Consider the following 19,839-nt stretch of genomic DNA (forward strand, 5'->3'; position numbering starts at 1 on the left):
TCACCGCCACTCCCTACCTCACCGACTGACACCCAGTCCCCACTCAGACTCGGCCCCACTGGTCATTGACTCCTATTACCGGCAGGTCGCCCCCACGGCGCCGCCCAGCCCCTCCACGTCACCGCCGAAATCATTATTTTCCAGCCCTTTACGACCTCGTTTGTTAAGCGTCCTTCCGTTCGCTATCTCCTCTTCCTCTTCCTCCAGCACCTCTCTCTCCAGCGTCGGCTCTCTCTCTCTCTCCTCCCGGCTCGGCACGGGAGGCACTGGTCAAACACCGATTCGGCGGCGGCGGGGCGTCGGGAGGGAGCTCCGGCGATCGCGAGGACAGCAGAACGAGCGGGTGCTGCCGCCGGCAGGCAGCGACTCGCCAGGGTGGGGCCATGGGCAGGAACGGGAGCTTCAAGCGCCCGGCGGCTGCCGCGGCGCCCCCGGCGTTCACGGTGAACCCCAGCGACTACCGCCTCATGGAGGAAGTCGGGTACGGCGCGCACGCCGTCGTGTTCCGCGCGGTCTTCCTCCCCAGCAACGCGACCATTGCCGTCAAGTGCCTGGATCTCGACCAGCTCAACAATAACATCGTGAGCATCCGTTTCGTCCCCCCTCGTACCTCCCTGCTCTCCTAGGGCTCCGCTGCTGGGTGCGTCCTCCGCTGTATGATCCAGCGAGAGATCCGTTGCTTGATTGGAGCGGATCCTCTTGATTCGGTAGCTTCGGAGATCGCGCTAGTATTTGGCCTGTCGAACGTCCTGTTGGGCGCACATGATGTAGGATTTTCGTTTACGCAATGCCCACTCGTGATTATTTAGCATCTCGTTGTTGCTAAGGCGTGCTGAAATGATTAGTCCTGTATATGCAAGCATTTTAGTTCTTAGAGCGGCTGTACAGTGGCTAAAAGAAATTGGAGTCTGTAACAGCAAGCTTTGAGCGCTTTTATTTTGCCAATGTATGAATCTGGTGGCTTGCAAGGTGAGTATGGGTCATCGCAACGTCACTGGCAGATATCTCCTGGGGAGAGGTAGATGCTTAAAATTGCACGCGGGGCTGCTCCGACGGGGACTCGGACTCATAGATAGACGCGAGTATCGGATTTTCCTACTGCTGCAGTATATTTGGTATTGCTCATTTTGGGAGGATTTGGAGGATTTCTTTATTAGACATCTCTACATGATAGTAACCATCACGGTACAATTATGGCAACAAACTCAAGTATTAGGGTACCCAAAGCTCAATCGTCACCTCTTATATTTATGACGCAACCTTCCGTTCTAGTACTTTCTTTTTTGGGGTGCTATTTTAAGAAAGTGGAACATGATATTACTGCGAGAATTTTTTTACTTATGTGAAATGTTATTACTTTCACCTTTTCTTGTCGTAAATCTATAAAATGAATTCACACCTCACAAATGTTTATCACTTGCAGGATGAAGTACAAAGGGAGGCTCAAATAATGAGTTTGATAGATCATCCGAATGTCATCAGAGCTTACTGCTCGTTTGTCGTGGAGCACAGTCTTTGGGTGATAATGCCGTTCATGACAGAAGGTTCATGTTTACACCTGATGAAGATTGCATATCCTGAGGGCTTTGAGGAGCCTGTTATTGCATCAATTCTAAAAGAAACACTTAAGGCTCTGGAGTATCTTCACAGGCAAGGACAAATCCATCGTGACGTCAAGGTTAGCTTCAATAGAAGATTTCTGTCAATCTTATAGCAATTTGATGTTATTTGTCCCCATTCTTTAATTTTGCTCAATATGACACCATGTAGGCCGGTAACATCCTTATTGATAGTGCTGGTATAGTGAAGCTTGGGGACTTTGGAGTTTCTGCTTGCATGTTTGATAGAGGTGATAGGCAAAGATCTAGGAACACATTTGTTGGAACACCATGCTGGTAAGTGCATTCTTGTATTTTGATGCTACGGATCAAATTAATACTATAGACATGAGAGTGTTTTGACCCCTTTTTTGTATCTATTTTTATCTCTTAGGATGGCTCCAGAAGTGCTCCAGCCAGGCACTGGATACAACTTCAAGTATGTTAGCTAATTGTGCACATATATGTATTCACCTTCAAGAATGTTTTGACCCCTTTTGGTAACAAATGCATTTTAGGAACCACGTTCACTGTTTGATTTGATGTAAAAAAAGACCACCATTGTATTCACCTTGGACTCCTACACATTGTACCTTTGGGTACTTATTCTTTTTCTCTATGGATCCACTGCCATTATTCACATTAGCAATAATCACCATTGAAGCAAAAAATGAAGTTCGCTACAATTGCATTTCTGAAAGTGATAATAACCTGACATTGGTACTTTCTCTCATAGGGATCCTTAACTTTTAAAACTCCTTTATCACGCTTCTTATAGCACAGGATGTGGTTACCCTTCCCACTAGGAATTACAAATCCATAATATAATGAAGATAATGTATCTACTACATGTCAACACTTTTTTTTAATCTCATTTTAGTCAGCCAGCACTTCCTGGGATTTGGGCTTTTGTGTCATATTTCAGAACAATGTCTTGCTTGCTTTTGGTACCCCAAGAAAGGAAAACTTCGTAAAGCCATTTCCTGTGAAACTTATATTTCATATTGACTTAAATGGCTGTCAATATTCAGCACCCTAATGCTTTTTTGGTATGTTATTTAATAACTGAGATGGACTAATAATAATCTCCATCATTTGTGCAGAGCTGACATATGGTCGTTTGGAATCACTGCACTTGAACTAGCGCATGGCCATGCTCCATTTTCGAAGTACCCCCCTATGAAAGTAATGGTTTAGTTTCATCTTGTGCGAAATAACATAATTAATCATTCATGTGAATTTTCTGTTTTGGATAATTGTGGTAGTTTATGAGTTTGTATAATGACTAAATTATCCATAATTATGGGCCAGTGGCTTATTGCAGTCCTCATACATTGTCCATAAAAATATACTCTGCACATTTATATGTATTTGATTTACATTGTCCATGTCAGACCATCTGGTGGCTCCACTTTATAACTTTATACTTGACAAGGGATCCATGCATATCCTCATGTTTATCAAAATTGTTTCCTTAAACACTATAGGTTCTTCTCATGACTCTCCAGAATGCGCCACCTGGGCTTGACTATGACCGAGACAGAAGATTTTCGAAGGTAGGTTTGATCCTTTCCACTAATTTTTGGCTTTGGAGTTTGGACCATTTATGTGGTTACAAAACTAGTTTACCTTTTAATGAAGCATTTTCATCTGTGATCAGGCATTTAAAGAGATGGTTGCAATGTGCCTGGTGAAAGATCAAACAAAGAGGCCGACGGCTGAAAAGTTGCTCAAGCATTCATTTTTCAAAAGTGCAAAACCTCCAGAATTGACAATGAAAGGCATCTTAACTGATCTGCCTCCTCTATGGGACCGTGTAAAAGCACTCCAGGTACTTATATTCCTTCTGCTTTTTTGTCTTAGTAATCGAAACATTTTATTTCATCTGCGACCTTTCTTATTTCCAGCTTAAAGATGCAGCGCAATTGGCTTTGAAGAAAATGCCTTCTTCTGAGCAGGAGGCACTTTCCCTGGTTTGTTATATAAACCCTTCATATTTGTTTACCGTCTCTGTTTGGTCCATGTATGTTTGAAATCTACTTCCTGTTACAGATTCCAGTTATTCCATGATTTCCCATTGACTTGCTGTAGAACATACTAGATCAACTTGTTTATTTATCAACTGAGCAAGGCGTAGTACCTACTGCATCGTTGCTAGAATTATATTTAGTAACGATTTTTCATCAGTGCTTCCTTCGAAAGTGAGGTCTACTATAATGCATGTTCTATGTGTCATATGGCGCACATTGCATAGAACTCATGATTAATCAGTGTGTAGTACTACCTATGAACTGAGCAAGGTATAATACCATGTTTATGTATGCCGAATCAAATGCTACTATCTTATAATAAGACCTGTTTGTAAAAGAACAGCTGCAGTGTTTACTGTAACAATAATAAAGTCCAGAACAGGACATTTTGTGTTGAAAACTGAGAACAACTGTAAAATAGGCTTCTGGCACTAGGGGAGTCAGGACCCTAGAACATAGAGAACTTTTAGTCTTTTATGCTCTGCAGATCTTCCGCACCTTCACTTGTGTACCTCATACAACTGTTCCATAAATTCTCATGTGTATCTGCAACAAATGTATTTTCTCTCGCTGTAAAATTCTGTGGGAGATCACATTTATTATTCCCTATGATTAGTCAACATTTTTTTGATTACAAGGTTCATGAAAATAAGTAATAGAGAATCTGTTTGAGAGAAATATCATGTACACCGTGAACTGCCATTACTGTCCTTTTCAATAACCATGGTTGTCAAATCATCCTTCAATCAACTTAACTATTTTCATGCTCTATTGGTTTCCAACAGAGCGAATACCAACGAGGTGTTAGTGCGTGGCACTTCGATATTGAAGACCTCAAGGCTCAAGCATCACTGGTAAAGTTCACTTGTTCGTTGTTTCCTTGTAGCTTACTTTTTCACTCCTTAATTGCCTTATTATTAAGCTGCCTAAGTTTTCAGATTTATGATGATGAACCATCTGAAATAAAAGAAAATGATGCTCCAAGAACCATTGATGTTGAAAAGGTATTTTAGATTCTTTACTATATTTTCTTCACGCAAGAGTCATTTGACAATCCTTTCTTTGGAAAGCTTCAAAGTTGCTTTCCAAGTATGCAGAATGTTATAAATTTTGCATATTGTCCGTCATTCAGTAGAACTCTGCAATAGCTTAAATCTTCATATCACCCTCCTTTATTTTCTTTCTGTCCAAACATAACCATCTCAATTTGTGCCACACTCTTTGTGATAAGTGTTGCCGCCCACGATCAAACTGTTGCAAAGAAATTTGGGATGTCCCTGAAAATTGTTATCTCGCCGTGAGTTGTGTCTGTTTTGCCAAATTGGAGAGGAAAACCAAGACTTAATACCATGTTAACATCTTTACTTGATTCCCCATTTATCCTTCAGCATCTTTCTGCGTGTATCTAGACAGATCTGCTGCTAGCAAATATAAGAAATGCACCTTGTGCTACCTAGGTGCAACATAGTTTTATTTTTCTAACTTGCTAATTTTACTATATGAAGAAAAACAAATACTATTTGATTTTCTGTTGTAACAGTTCTTTTTTGTTCTGCCAGCAGGATTCATATTCTCGGAACCCTTTGGGACAGTCATCGTCTGCAATTGAAAATTACCGCAGGTTAAGCAAAAGAATTGCTATACGTTGTTGAGTTTATTTCAAACTGTTTCTTGATATTATCCATCAGCTGTAAATGTAAATAACTTCTGACTGCAGCAAATTATTCTGGTGATAAATGTATTTAGAAATGTGTACTGGTTGATTGATACAATTCAGTTAATCAAAGTGGATAGAAGGGGCAGTAACGACATTTATCTTTGCTAGGAAACCTTAATGATGTCAATCTCTTGAGTTTCTGCACATCATTGATGATGGAATGTAACGTCTTCTGTTATATTTCAGTGAATTGACATGTACAACAATCTCAGATGCGATGGGCATTGTATCATCGTCTGCAATTGAAAATTACCGCAGGTTAAGCAAAAGAATTGCTATACGTTGTTAAGTTTATTTCAAACTGTTTCTTGATATTATCCATCAGCTGTAAATGTAAATAACTTCTGACTGCAGCAAATTATTCTGGTGATAAATGTATTTAGAAATGTGTACTGGTTGATTGATACAATTCAGTTAATCAAAGTGGATAGAAGGGACAGTAATGACGTTTATCTTTGCTAGGAAACCTTAATGATGTCAATCTCTTGAGTTTCTGCACATCATTGATGGTGGAATGTAACGTCTTCTGTTATATTTCAGTGAATTGACATGTACAACAATCTCAGATGCGATGGGCATTGTATCATATCCAGTTATCAAGTTTGCTATGAGCGGTTCTGATTGTAGAAGGATCCCAAATGGATATGAAAATTCTAGATTAGAAAATGATTCATTGCCATCTACATCAAAGAAGGATCCAGAGTCAAAATATTGGAGAAGTAATGTTGGACAGAAACAACAGAGTTATAGTGGTCCAATGGAAAGTGCTGTTAATAGCTCGACGACTGAAAGGAGCCACGGTTTTGAAAGGTCTGTTATATGTTAAACATCTTTCCTCAGCACCCTTATTCTGATTTTTTTGTTGTTGTTTGAAGAACACTTCATCGTTTCCGTCATTGATCCAGGCGTGCATAACAGCTCAATGACTAACTAGAATCACAGTTTTTAGAGGCCTACATCTACTTGACAGTTTTGATGAGCTCATCTGTTGTATTTTACTTGATGTTCTTTAGTTTGCAATAAGGATGATACATTTTTTATTATATTTTTAGAGGGATTTACTTTACAAGGTTGCATTCCAATTAGTAGTCTATAGTCCTGCTGAAGCTTCACAAATAGGACATGTTCAAGTAGTTTCTTATAGTTACAATGTTGCTTACTAGGATCAGTAGAATGTGAATCCTGCTGATTGTACCTAAATGAAGAAATGCGAGTATGATCCTTCCTAAATGTAAAGATTGTACCATCTAGATTTGGATGGATTCAAAATTTAGGGTTGTCAGATCGTAAGATTTAGGCCCCGTAATGAGATTCTGACAGCTTACCTTTGAGGTTAATTTTGCTCTTCATTGGTATGACAGGGATGCAACTGCTCCAGCATTATCTGAGAAACATGGAAGTGATACTAGAAGAGCTGCAAATCTTAGTGGTCCATTATCATTGCCAACTCGTGCCTCTGCAAACAGTCTCTCCGCTCCCATTCGATCTTCAGGAGGTACAATTCCATAGACGACCTCCCTGTAGATGTCAATTTTTTGAACTAGCATTAGTGTAAGATTATATGAGTGCTTATTTAGTTCTCCTGTAAGTGCGGCCTTCGAACATTGATTTTGCGTTGGGTTGTGTGATTTTTGGATGAATAGTACTTAAGGAGTTTCTTTTAACCATTGTAGGATATGTAGATTCATTGGGAGATAAATCTAAACGTAACGTGGTGCATATTAAAGGCCGCTTTTCTGTGACATCTGAGAACGTCGATCTTGCAAAGGTAAGCGAATTTGGGGGATTACTTAAGGTGATATTACTGAGTAGAGTTACTTTGTTTTTTATATTAAATCCTTACTCTACAGGTTCAGGAAATTCCATTGAGTAGCATCTCACGCAAATCACCTCATGTAAGATTGTTATGAACATTAGTATGAGCAGGCTATATTCAGATCATAGCTGCAGTCTAGAATATTTAATAGTACTACATGACAGTCGTATATTCGTGATTAAATACCTTTCTTTGTTAGGGTATACAGCTAAGAAAATCTGCAAGTGTTGGTGATTGGATTGTGAACGCCAAACCAATGGTATAGTTCTTCTATCTCAGGTTTATTTGCTCAGTTTCAATTTCTTAACGAAACCCTGAGAAAATATTTTCCTTTTAGCCGATAAATGAATACTATGCACCTTATAGGCACACTGTATTTATCTTTCCAAATGGAAATGAACCTTAGAGATACCTGTATAGCATTTCCTTCCCTTTTGCAACTTCTGTTATAGCTGATCAGATTTTCTTGATGCATGAATGCTACAGTCTAACAGTCATCATCTAAAGGAACTCTGCAATAGCTCGGTATCATCGTCGATTCTCATTCCCCACCTTGAGAACCTCGTGCAACAGACTACGCTTCAGCAAGTATGGAGGAAGCTTTAACATGCATACGAATGTACATGACAATTATATAAGAAGACATTAACCAATTTTCTATTTCCTTACCTCAGGATCTGATAGTTAATCTACTAAGTAGCATGCAACAGAATGAGAAAGCTGACGGTATTTTTGTTTTCCCTTCTCGCTATTGAGTTCTCCTTACATCTTTGGTTATATCTATAAATCTCATGTTTTTCTTCAGGTGCACAGTCTGGAATGTCATCACAAGTCCAAACTATGGAGAGTGAGACAGTGGTAAGCAGTAATCTGGTGTATGATTTGTTGTATGGATAAGGTTACCCTTACCTGATAAATAGCGGTTCTCCCAAGATAGCTTGTTATCATTGAGACAATCTTCCTATTGTTTGGCAGGTTGAAACAGCTAATACTGAGAAAGAGCGCTCATTACTTGTTAAAATTTCAGAACTCCAATCTAGGTAAGCACACTACCCTGCAAATGATGTCACAAATAATCCACCAACACATTTCGGCAACAGCTCTGGCATATTTAGGGTGTGTTTGGTTGGTGCCCACCGTAACCCTACCAAATATTTGGCAAGAGCTGGTTTGCCAATTTTTCGGTCAAGGAATCATCCGCCCATATTTGGCCAACTATTTGGCAAGAACCTGTGAGTGAGAGGGGTGTGGACATCCATTGGCAGCCAAAGTTTTGGCTACAAACCAAACAATGACCAAAACCTGTTGGATTTTTTTTTGGCAGGGATATTCGGGGAACCAAACCTAACACACCCTTGCATGTTTTCATCTGGTACATAGTGTGGTATTATGGGTTCTGTCATATCTAATCTTGGAGATGCTGATTCGGCGGTTGTCGTCAGATAGAATTAATCTTATTTTCTTATCTAGATCCTCTATTATTTTTATTCTGAACCTATGCATACACTGCAGAGGATAGTTTTTTAAGCGACGCAGTTTCTGGCTTTGGATCACTGAATGAGCAAAATTAATAATTGCCCTTTCTTCTGCAGAATGATTACTTTGACTGATGAACTGATTTCAGCCAAGCTAAAGCATGTTCAGGTTGGTACCAATATTTCTTTTAGTTTGGCACGTGTACTAATGTTGGTGGCTACATTAGTAATTTATTAGCTGTCATTTGTACTGCCTTTCATTTATTCATGATGTTTTTTGCTGCATCGTTTTCAGTTGCAGCAAGAGCTAAACGCGTTGTACTGCAGAGAAGAAATAGAAGACATTAGGGATGAGGACATCATAGAGACATAACAACTTTCTTCAAAAGGAGAACTGAAAAAAAAACATAACAACCAAAATGTTCAACTGATATGAGTACCTGCTCTTGGCTGTCGCATCAAGATTTGGCTAATTGCCCCTGATGATGAGTTCTGTAAAAGAGAATGTTCGTATAAACTATCGCCAAGCAAGTGCTCTCAGAAGAAAGCAAAAAAAAAAAGTTCTTTGAAGGTTGACATGCCCTTTGGCTTGTTGCCATCAGTGTGTATATTAGTTTTCATTTAGCTTCTTTTCCGGTTTAATATTTTCAATGGGTTTTAGTGGTCATAAATATTGCGGTCATGTGTATTCCCCTGTTATGGCCATGCCTATCATTGAAACATTTGTGATTATTCCGTAGGTTGTAGGGTGCCCGTTGGTTCCAACACCATGCAGAAGATTGCAGAATAAACTGTAGTAGTATCTTATCCAGCAGTGGCATGTGTAATTTTGTTGTTGAAAAAATTATCATCTGGGTTCTGGTACACCAATTGAATTGCAGCGGAGAAACTAGGAAATAAATAGATTAGTGTCATTAGTGAACATTGAACAAATAGTAGAGTACACCAATGATGACCTGAGGGTGTACTGAGACTGATTTATGGTCAATCTGATTTAATGCTTCATGCGAGGACTTTTGCTGAATCATAGCTTCATGTTCACTTTTAACATCCAAGTTAGATACTCCTGGTTGTAAGGTATGGTGTGATGTTTTGGAGCTCAGGCTACATGTAGCTCCTTTTTTTCAAAAAGTCAAAAGTGGTATTTATAGCTTCAAAATTTATGAACGAAAATTCTAAAGGTAGAGAATGATGTACGCTATCACTGTGCAAAAAAGTAATACGAAAGACTTGGTGTTTAGGCTGTGCAAAATTCACAAAATCGTGGATCTGAATTCTGAAAAATGGGCAAGGTCCTGATTCAATGCAACCAATCCAATCGGGTAGGGGTGTTCTGGTCCTCGGCAAAGACAGCAAGCCGTGTTGATCTGCTGCTGTAGCAAGAGTACGAAACATGAGCTGATGAAAATAGAAGTGCGGAACATAATAAGCTCATAAAAAATAAAAGCAAAACATATATGCTAATAAAAATAGGCAAACAGACCTGACCACACCTTCAATACTTAAAGATCAAAGCAAATAAAGCTTTCTGTTAATTGCCGCTTCAGTTGATGAAAAAGAGCAGTGAAGAATCGCACTGTTTTGTCAAATTGAGATTACAATTTCCTGTGCCCTCTTGGGTGGCTCAAAGAGTTCTCAGACAGAGAAAAAAAAGTATTCATAGAAAGAAGAAAGAAAAACAGCAAGTTATGTTGAGAAAAGGGAAGGTCTACACTACAATGTTAATAAAAGGGAAGGCCTAACTTACAAGTTCATTTCAAAATCCACCCTTGTCGAGCAGTAAACGGAGGTGGCTAATATTACAACTGCAACAACATCAGGACATTTGAGCTTGGCACTTCCTATCGCTAATCTAATTGGTTTGTCTTATCATCTTCCATGGTTGAACTGCTAGTACCTTCACCAGCCTCATGTGCTGCATCACGGCCCTGGTTGCGGATCTTTTCTGAGTACTTCGCGAAGGCAGCAGTAAGGGCCGATTTAACATCAGAGCCTTTCTTGTTCTTCGATGCGCCTGGCTTTTCTGCTGCATCTGGTGTGCCACCAGACGCTTTCTCTCTGTCGGGAGTATCAGGTACAACAAGGTTTGGGCGGGGCGTAACTCGTTTGAATGGCTCATGAAAAGTATCATAAAGGCGTTTTACCTACAAGAATTTGACAAACTATACATATTAATTAATGGAGCAAAACATAGCCCTACATGTTACCAACCACAACAGTAGAAGTAGAACAATGCAAACAAGTGGCGCAGCTGGGTAGCCTATGAACCACGATAAGACAAAATGGAAGTTAAACTTAGTACCTTCCGCTCACCAATTCCTGGACAACGAGCTAGTTCTTCCATGGAAGCATCCATTATTCGAGAAAGTGACTGCAAATTTCAGACCCATGCATTTAGTTAGATTGTGCATTCTTTGATGGATGAACCCATCATGTGAAATGGTACTACTTTTTACAGTAAGAAAACAGAATTCGCTATGAAACAAGTATCCAGTACATTATGGAAGACATTGTAATAATCCCAGTTCTTATTTCAACTTACTCCAAAAGATGAACCAAGTGTGATAACGTCTGTTTTGTTAACACGCCGGATGGATGTAAGAGCATGAGTGAACTGCCAAAACCACAACCAAAGTATGGATGAGTAGTATACCAACCAACGAGCGCTATTAACACAATGGATACTTGGAACATGAAGAAATGACTGAATTTCTAATAGGCAACCAAAAAGGACGATAAAACTTTTCTATTGAAACCACTTGCAATGCTTGGAACAAGCCAATGAATATCAATGCAGTTGATAAATTTGCGGAACTTTTTACTCGTAAATCACAATTACTCAATGTATTACTTGTCCTAGAGCAGCCAATCATATAGACAGATCAAACCATGTTGTACTTGTAAGGGTGCATACCCGAGACAAATAGTCATTATCCGTGTGCTCACGAATGCTGTCAGCTGGCTTGTTTTCAAACACTTTAATAGTCTCCAAGTACCGGCCACATTCCTCCAGACTACAAGAGAAAATAGTTTGGTCAGAGAACATATTTGTAATACACTCTATTTGTAAACCTTTGCTACCAAATCAGTATCATGTTATTACTGAAAAAATCCCAGTTTGCATGATGGAGAGCCATTAGCATTTCTGCCAATCTAATTTTCGTATGCAAAATGCTCAACACACATTAGCAAATGTAATGATGGGAGTCACACTCTACTAGTCCCAGTTCTATTCATAGGCAACGGAACATAAACAAGATCATGTTATAATTACAACAATTATGCTTGCAGAGAACCAATGCAATAATAGCGCAGAACTAGAAACATGCTGAACAAATGAGACAGAATGAAACATGGGTATTACATAATACCAGCACATTAGAGTGTTATGAAATAATACCTCCAGCCACACAGAAGGGTGCAGTCATGTAGCAGTGATGTCCTTGTAACTTCGTGTAAAGGTTTTACTACATCTTCCTGATCAGCAAGTACATGAACACGGATTACCAAATTACCCCTCGAGACATCTTGAACTTCATTTTCCAGGGAACGCAAAATATGCGAGTCAAACGATTCAAACTCACAATATCTATGTGGCACAGGATGACACGGAGTTTGAAATTCTTTTGGAGCTCTCTTATCCGATAGTACAAGTAGTCGGGGTGAAGAAGATGGTACCGGAGACTGCATCCACCAAAATTACAAGGTAAGAATCATGCAGCTACCTCACAGTACACACAAGACGATAAAATTAGTAACAACAGACGACGGAAAACACTAAGATCACAGTACGAACATGTTGTCTAATAGACTGGTAGTACAAGTAGTGCACTAGACAAAATGCCAGGGTGCTAAAAGAAGTGGTTCCAATATGAAGCCGTGAAAATTGGCAGCAAGTATAGACTCTAGTTCAAATCCTTTCATCACCCGCAAATCGAAAGATCAAACTAGTGCAAAAAAATGAATTATGGTTTGAAATTGAGCGTTTAATTATTACATCTCACAAGAAAATGTATCTGTAATCATTGGCCCATTGAAAGTTTGAAACCACCAGATAGAATGGTAAGAGCTGGAACCTTATGTACAGTGCGCACGAAGACTGCCCGATCACGTAGTCCGGTACGATGTCAGCAAACGTCCACCTCGCGTTCCTGATGTGCTTCAGTAATGGGTTCCCTTTCTGCCAAGCAAGAAACGAACAAAGGCTCAGAAAGGAAGTGGGGAAACATCAGTAATAAGAAGAAAAATATCAATTACCTGCCTATTGCTCACGAGAATGGCATTCTTGCTCTGGGCCGCCGCCGCGGAGGGACCAGCCACAGGCGGCCTGTTGAAAGAAAGCGAACCTCAGTGAGAGAGGTGAGGGGGGCGTCGCTGAGACTGGGAGAATCCGAGAAGAGGGCGAGGGAGATGGTACCTCGGGGCGGTGGAGGGTTGCGGCGGCGGCGGCGCGGGCGGGGAGTAGAACTCGGAGGACTTGAGGAAGGAGAAGGCCTCGGAAAAGGACGACGAAGAGGCGGCGGCGCCGGCGGTGGCGGGGAGTGGAGGGTTGTAGGAGGTAGGCGCCGAGGAGGAGGAGGAGGAGGAGGTAGTACCGAAGACCTCTTGGTAGGACGGGATCTTTATGAGGTTCTTGCCGGACTCCGGCCGCTGCCGCCCTTGCTGTCCGTCCATGGCGCGCGGGGAGCGTCAGGGGAGGCGAAGACCCGCAGGTCAGGTCCGACCACCGCCGCGCTGCAGGAGTGGCATGGTGGGCTCGTATCTAGTTGGCACGGCCTATTTAGGCCTACGGTTATGGGCTTGCCATGTACAGCGAAATGTTGGAAGCTCTCAGATAAAAGCCCATCAGCCGAAATTAAGAAGAAGAACTCGTCAGAAGCGATCACCTTGCCCAAATCCAAACGAAAAGAAACTTCCCCTCGCGATGGCCGGCGGCTGGTCCTCCCTCCCCGCCGATCTTCTGAAAGAGGTATCGGCTCGCCTGGCTTACGACGCTGACCACCTCCACGTCCGCCAGGTATGCGCCCACTGGCGAGCCTCCACTGCTCGTCTGTCAACCTACCGCCGGCCGCCGGGATCCTCGCAGGCCGCCGGGAGGCCTACGGATGGGACCCGCTCGCCGAGTACTCCCTCCGCCTCCTTCCCGGCGCCCGCCGCGTTGACATGGCCGCCGCCCCGCCGCCTGGTCTCCCCTACTGCCGCGGCGCGGTCCGTGGCTGGCTCATCCTATCGGATGATCTCGGGTCCCCCACGCGGCTCGTGTTGTGGGAGCCCCTCTCGGGCGCCGAGATCCCGCTCCCGCGCCTGTGCCCCGTCACCCAGGTCTTCCTCTCCGGCGACCCGCTCGCGTAGCCGCACTGGATGGCCGTCGCGAGCCAGCCCAGAGGCGCGGACACGTACGTTCTCTTCTGGCGGCCCGGCGACGCTGCCTGGGGCGAGCTGAGCAAGCACGGCATCCACAGGGATGCCGGACCGGTGACGCTGGTACTTACCTCTGCAATCCACAGCGTGGAGTTCTACGCGGGGTGCATGTACTGCATCACCGAGGCGTCCAACGTCGTCATCTACGACCTAAAGCTCGGCACGACGTCCGGTCCTGCGTTCGTCCAGAGCTCACACGTGTCGTTGGGGGTGTTCGGGTCCTCGGCTTTCGACAAGCTGATCCACTCCGTGCGCGTCGTGGCCTGCGGCGGACAGATCCTGATCGTGCTCGTCTTCGGCTTCGGCAGCCGCCGCCCATCTCGCATTGAGTCGCATTGAGCTCTATAGGCCGTTTAGGAAGCCCCGAGAGCTGTTCGAGATCGGCGACAGGGTGACGGACCTCGCTGGCTGGTCGCTCTTCCTCGGCCACGGCGACGTCTTCGCGCTACCCGCCAAGGGGCTCCCCGCGATCAAGGGGAATCGCATCTACTACATGGCGCACACTGCCTTGATGACACTGTGATGGGGTTGGTATACGATCTGAAGACGGACATTGTGGAGGAGATCTCGTACCCTCGGCCTCGGGAGGAGGACGGCAGTATCAGCTGGTCGCCATACTCGTGGTTTTGTCCTCGGAGGCCTTTTCCAGGATTAACACTCCCTCTAGCAGATTTCTCTTAAAAAATCACGAGTACAAGGAAGATGTTTGCATAATTTGTATGGGTGATAAGGAATGGATGCTTAACTTGGCGATGATGTTCATGTGTCCTTCTTTCTTTGTGATTATATCATTTTTTTTTGCTAAACTTCATATAAACTACATAATAGTTGGAAACATCTAAGTTTCTACCATACATAATATTGCAAATCCTTGATTTTCAAAAAATACAAGAAATTAATGAAATGGTCCAATTGAAACATGAAGACGCAGGATGAAACCTCTTCCCTTCGGGTAATCTAAAAATCCATGGATCAATGTGGATGATTATCAACACTTTGGTTACACAATTGCCAAAAAAACTTGTAAAAATAATTACAAATATTACATTGAATACTTTATTCGCGAGGAATTGTTGCCGATTACAAGCCAACTTCCCACACAAACACAATGGGCGTGTTTGGTTGCTCGCAACTTTTTTAGGCATCTAGAGAGATTAGTTCCACACAACACTGATTTACTGGCCAAGTTTAGAGTCATGTTCTGCATTTTGTTTGGTTCGAACGCTTATTTGTGCACTTTATTTGGTTGCCAACAAAGTGGATTACGTTGAGAGGATACAAATTCAGCTTGTTGTGGTCACCTCTTCTCACGAGTGGTGACCTTACCACTGACTACTCCGAGCTAACATACATCATATGAAACTAACAAGCAACATATTAAACCAACGTGCAACAACAAATTAAAGTCGTTTTAGCTCTAGCTACTAGCAAATAGCAGTTCATCCCGATGTTACCTAGCTACTAGCAAATAATAGTTCACCAAGATATTACATAGCTACTAATAAAAAACAGTCATAGACGGAAATAAGGGTAGTTCATAGAAGAAGATGGCATCACGATCTTCTTCTTTGTTCCTGGTATGTCCTCTGTTAGCCCATATTTTGTCATCCCACCGTCGCATCTTGTTCTTCCAAGCAAGATTATTATGTAGAGGCACACCATGGCCAACATCAATGTCGTTAGGTGTCACCTCACTCTCCTATGGGAAAAACTCATCAACGCCATAGCCTAAGATCCGGTTATGGAGTCCATAACAAACTTAATTTGGTTAGAGGGTGAATGCAATGGGTTATGATAAATGACCTTAAATCTATTCCTCGGAACAACATTGCCCTCTCAATCACGACTATAAAAGGCAAGAGTGTCTGATATTGAAAAGTTCTTGGATACCCCTAGATAGTTCCTTGTTGCAGAGAACTATTGAGATGATAGCTTGTTGACCTGATGGGTGTAAGAATACAAGGGTGGCAAGCAAATTCAACATCTCCTAGGTAGAACCTACCTTCCGGGATTTTGAGCCCATTAGGTGGAGCCAAGTTGTTAGAAATATTGCTTGCATCATGGTCCGATCCTTCCCATCTAGCTAACACATATATGAACTTCAGATCAAAATCAACAATGACAACCACATTTTGGTTGGTGTAGTACTTTCTCCCCATGTATGCATGATCCTGGATTCCGGGCACTCTAGCGGTCACATGAGTACCATAAATTTTCCCAATACATCTCGACCTTGTAGGCTTGAGTGCAATACAATCATGGCATGAACTACAAGATAGACCTTCTCACCTTTAAATATGGAAACCGTAGGTAGCTTTATTGTATCTTTGTAGGAGTTTGAGTAGATGGTGACTTGCTCATCTCTCATCTGAGCTCTCTAGTAACATACATGTCTTCCATGTGTTGTGAATCACTCGAAATCTCTCGTCATGTCCAACAACATGAAGTAACATTTCTACTTGATATTTGATATAGGTGTGTATGCTATCTTAAAGCAACCAACTAACCCTAAATAAGTTCACATGGTAGCTAAAAGGGGCTCTTCTCACCCGAAGCATGTTGATGGCCTCTACATCGTTTTTGTTGTTGTAGATGTAGTTCAGATTTATCACTCTCTCGTGTTCAATTATGGAGCGTATGTGACCGTGGGCCTACAATTGCGACGAGCTCTTTGGTGGATCAAAAGCGTCTAGGCCCGAATCACAGCTACAAGGGAAGCTGCGCGAATGATAAGCTCCATATGTTTGTCCTAATTAAATTAAATCAATGTCAACCATAAGCTGAAATTAATGAGCTAACGGTGGTTGCGGGAGGTGGTGGTGTGTGTGTGTGTGTGGTGGGGGGGGGGGGTTATAGGTGCTTGCATGCATTGTTGATGATGACGATGACCTGCTGGAGCTAGAGACAATGGGGACAAGAGGTGACGGAGACAAAGAGGACAAGCATGTGCCACAGATCTAAAAGAAGAGAGGAACAAAATCGGCACTAGAGATCTACAAAGTCGGAGCAGCCGCTGTCGCCACCGTTCTAGAGGAGAAATGAGAATGAATTTATTCTTTCGCTGGTGGTGACCAACTAAAAGGAGTTGTTGCTACATTTTGTACCAAACCGCTTTCGCCTCCCACTATCTTCCAGTGCATGCCGTTCCTCTCTTTGCACATGACGTGGCCTGTCCTAATGGAAACGGCTTCAAAGTTTGCGCGAGCCTAGGATGTGGCCTCTTTCAGCTCAATTCATGGCCTGCAAGCCAGCCTCCCTCTGTACAATTTTATAAGACGTTTAGTTATTTTGTAGGTTCACTAGGCAGTTATTTCTTTGTTTGTGGCCCCGATTGTCAAAAATCGCACATACGTCCCATGTATGTGTGTGTGTGTGGCTTTCATAGTTTCACAGGGAGATGCTACGCACGCAGGACGCAGCGGCATCAGACTGCTGCTCGTGTCGTGTGTGCAGCATCCATGACGCGTCAGGTCATGGCGCGTCTGGGCTTCTGCAGCGGCACATTCACCTCCCAAATCCCAACGGCATGATCCGCCGTGCACCTGTGTCCATCGATCATCGTCACCCATGGTAGGGCACGGTCCTGACGATGAAAAGCTGCGCTGCCACGAGAGCATCACGAAAAGTGTGCGGTGGCATCACAGCAGCATCACTCATAGTTTAAAATAGCGGGCTATCTTATTTAGCCGGATTTTTTTAGAGGCTATAAAAGGCTATAGCCGGATTATAGCGGGCTATTCCATTTAGTTTTTTTTTTTAAATTGAAATATTTTTGTCATATCTTACCAAAAGAAGAGGAAAACTATGACTCAAATACGATTTATGATACAACTTATTTAACTATTCAAGTCAAACAAGTATTCAGATATTCAACTCACAAGTTTTATCTAATTATACTGAATGCAAATTCGGAAAACAAGAAATAAAAAATTAAAGAAAAGGTAAATTCAAAATACAGGAGGTTTAGCGGCTAAATTAGAGGCTAAATAGGGGCTAAATGAGGCTAGCCAGCTATTGGCGGTTTTTTCTCATTTAGCCTACAAGGGGCATAGCCGCAGCGGCAGGTCTCCTGAAAGGCTATAGCCGGGCTATAGCTAGGCTATAGCCGGCTATTTAAAACCATACCACCACTAGAATCCTAGATGCTGCCATGCTGCTCATCGATTCAGAGAATTTGACAGACACCAAGCTCTGCATTTTTTTTTACCGATGACCTTTGACCGATGACCTTTGACCGATGACTAATGTCCAATGCATTTTTTTAAACAGAAGGCATAAATGCATAGCTTTAAATTAATAAAGCTATACGGCCACATATACAAGGATGTTGATAACAACTTTCAACACCACACACGTCACAAGCGTAAACAAATATGAAACAATCCCAGCTTGAAACAGACGAAGGCCGTCTCGCTCGATGCCTAGATGGAGACAAACATCAGCAGTAGACCAGCCAGTCGATCTTGATCACAACACCACAAGATCAGCACCAGGGATACTTCGGCAAAGCATCAGTCTCCTCCCTCGCTGAAGAGGCCCCCTGCCCTCTCGCCCTGGATCTAAGGGTGCCGCACCGTCAGATGAGAAGTTGTTCACCCTTGAACAAGGAGAGTTGATGACCAAGAGACAATCACATGAGGCACGATCCCGTACCCCTTCTCGCAGCGACGAGCACACAACTGCAGCTACCAACTTTAACAGGGATACCCTAGACGAAAAGAGAAAGCTTGGGGGCAGCCACAGACCACGAAGATGCAGGGGAGCCGAGCGAGGACGGTAGGCGCCCCCGACCCAGCAGCCCTACCAGCTACAGCAACAGCCCACAGATCCCTCCAAGCAAGGCAACACTCACCAGCTACCACTGACCCAGACGACGCCTCCAGGGAGGGTACGACGCCATGGCGCCGCTGCCGTCCAATCGGACGGATTTTGAGCTTCCACCCGAGACGGGGGTAGGGGTGGGGAGGTAGGGCCTCAGAGGCGCCTCTAGGAAGGTTAACTGCGCCCACGGCGTCGCCACCACTGTGGTCCACGACCAAGGATTTCTCCCGGCCCCTGTGCACCCCACCGGCTCCCCAGCCAGCATCTGCGTCGGCACCGGAACCGCTGATAGCCAAGATCCGCGGGGAGGAGAGAGCCAAAGGAAGGAGGAGATCTGACCTTCGAGATCTGACACGAGCATATGAAGCCACCCACGCACAGCTCGCACCCGCCGTTGCCCCGCCGTCAGCACGACCAGAGCACCGGTCAGCAGCAACTGCGAGCGTCACCGGCCGTGCCGTCAACATCGCCTCACCGTACGAGGCCGCTGCCTTGTCGCTCGGAAGAGCCCCCATTGAGGGACTACCAGAGGAGGCCACCCTTTCCTAAGGCTGAGCAGAGGCCAGCCATCGGAGCAGGGATCCCTTGGAGGAGCAAACTCGGCCGCGGCGAGCCTGGCGCGAAGGTCCTCCATCTAGACACCACGCGGGGAGCCGAGAGCTCAGATCCCCGCCGCCCCCTTCACCAGCGCCGCGAGCTTGGCCGGTGGCGTCGCTGGGAGCGACGAGGAGGGTGGGGGCGGAGGGAGGAGCGGCGGCGGCAGACCTAGGGTTTCGCCTGCTTGGCCGTAAAGAAATAAAAAATCAGTTTGCAGCTCCGCGAGAAAACAGTCTAGTAACAGTCTAGTCTGCAGTTGTAAAACTCCACGCTCTCCGTCTCATGAGAATTTTCTTAGATCTATAGAAGTTTAGATGTACGTAGACACCATGTAGTACATATGTGCATCTAACTTTAAATAAAT

General features: G+C 43.6%; 2 protein-coding genes and 1 pseudogene across 4 annotated transcripts; 2 read left to right on the plus strand and 1 right to left on the minus strand.

Annotated features, from left to right (window-relative positions):
- Window positions 1-368: 368 nt before the first annotated feature.
- On the plus strand, window positions 369-9,506 carry LOC124705996 (STE20/SPS1-related proline-alanine-rich protein kinase-like). 3 transcript variants are annotated; one of them, XM_047237671.1, is made up of 23 exons: window positions 369-581; window positions 1,424-1,678; window positions 1,771-1,895; window positions 1,993-2,037; window positions 2,702-2,783; window positions 3,086-3,154; window positions 3,259-3,429; window positions 3,506-3,571; window positions 4,414-4,482; window positions 4,567-4,632; window positions 5,188-5,249; window positions 5,532-5,603; window positions 5,886-6,155; window positions 6,707-6,840; window positions 7,019-7,113; window positions 7,196-7,240; window positions 7,361-7,420; window positions 7,648-7,749; window positions 7,836-7,887; window positions 7,967-8,019; window positions 8,137-8,201; window positions 8,754-8,805; window positions 8,932-9,506. In XM_047237671.1, exons 1-23 carry the CDS (start codon window positions 384-386, stop codon window positions 9,007-9,009), a joined length of 2,286 nt encoding a protein of 761 aa, XP_047093627.1. In that variant the 5' UTR covers window positions 369-383; the 3' UTR covers window positions 9,010-9,506. The 3 variants fall into 3 exon arrangements, with proteins under 3 accessions (XP_047093627.1, XP_047093629.1, XP_047093628.1); XM_047237673.1 differs by having other exon boundaries at window positions 7,370-7,420; XM_047237672.1 differs by having other exon boundaries at window positions 5,191-5,249.
- Window positions 9,507-10,135: 629 nt separating this feature from the next.
- On the minus strand, window positions 10,136-13,349 carry LOC124708596 (DNA excision repair protein ERCC-1). Its single transcript, XM_047240279.1, has 9 exons — window positions 13,054-13,349; window positions 12,894-12,963; window positions 12,713-12,816; window positions 12,221-12,320; window positions 12,037-12,113; window positions 11,551-11,650; window positions 11,179-11,250; window positions 10,939-11,007; window positions 10,136-10,780 (listed from the first exon to the last, which is right to left on the minus strand). Exons 1-9 carry the CDS (start codon window positions 13,308-13,310, stop codon window positions 10,484-10,486), a joined length of 1,146 nt encoding a protein of 381 aa, XP_047096235.1. The 5' UTR covers window positions 13,311-13,349; the 3' UTR covers window positions 10,136-10,483.
- Window positions 13,350-13,560: 211 nt separating this feature from the next.
- On the plus strand, window positions 13,561-14,396 carry LOC124647633 (annotated as a pseudogene).
- Window positions 14,397-19,839: the final 5,443 nt, after the last annotated feature.

The sequence above is a fragment of the Lolium rigidum genome, chromosome 4, assembly GCF_022539505.1.
Source record: "Lolium rigidum isolate FL_2022 chromosome 4, APGP_CSIRO_Lrig_0.1, whole genome shotgun sequence".
NCBI lineage: Eukaryota > Viridiplantae > Streptophyta > Magnoliopsida > Poales > Poaceae > Lolium > Lolium rigidum.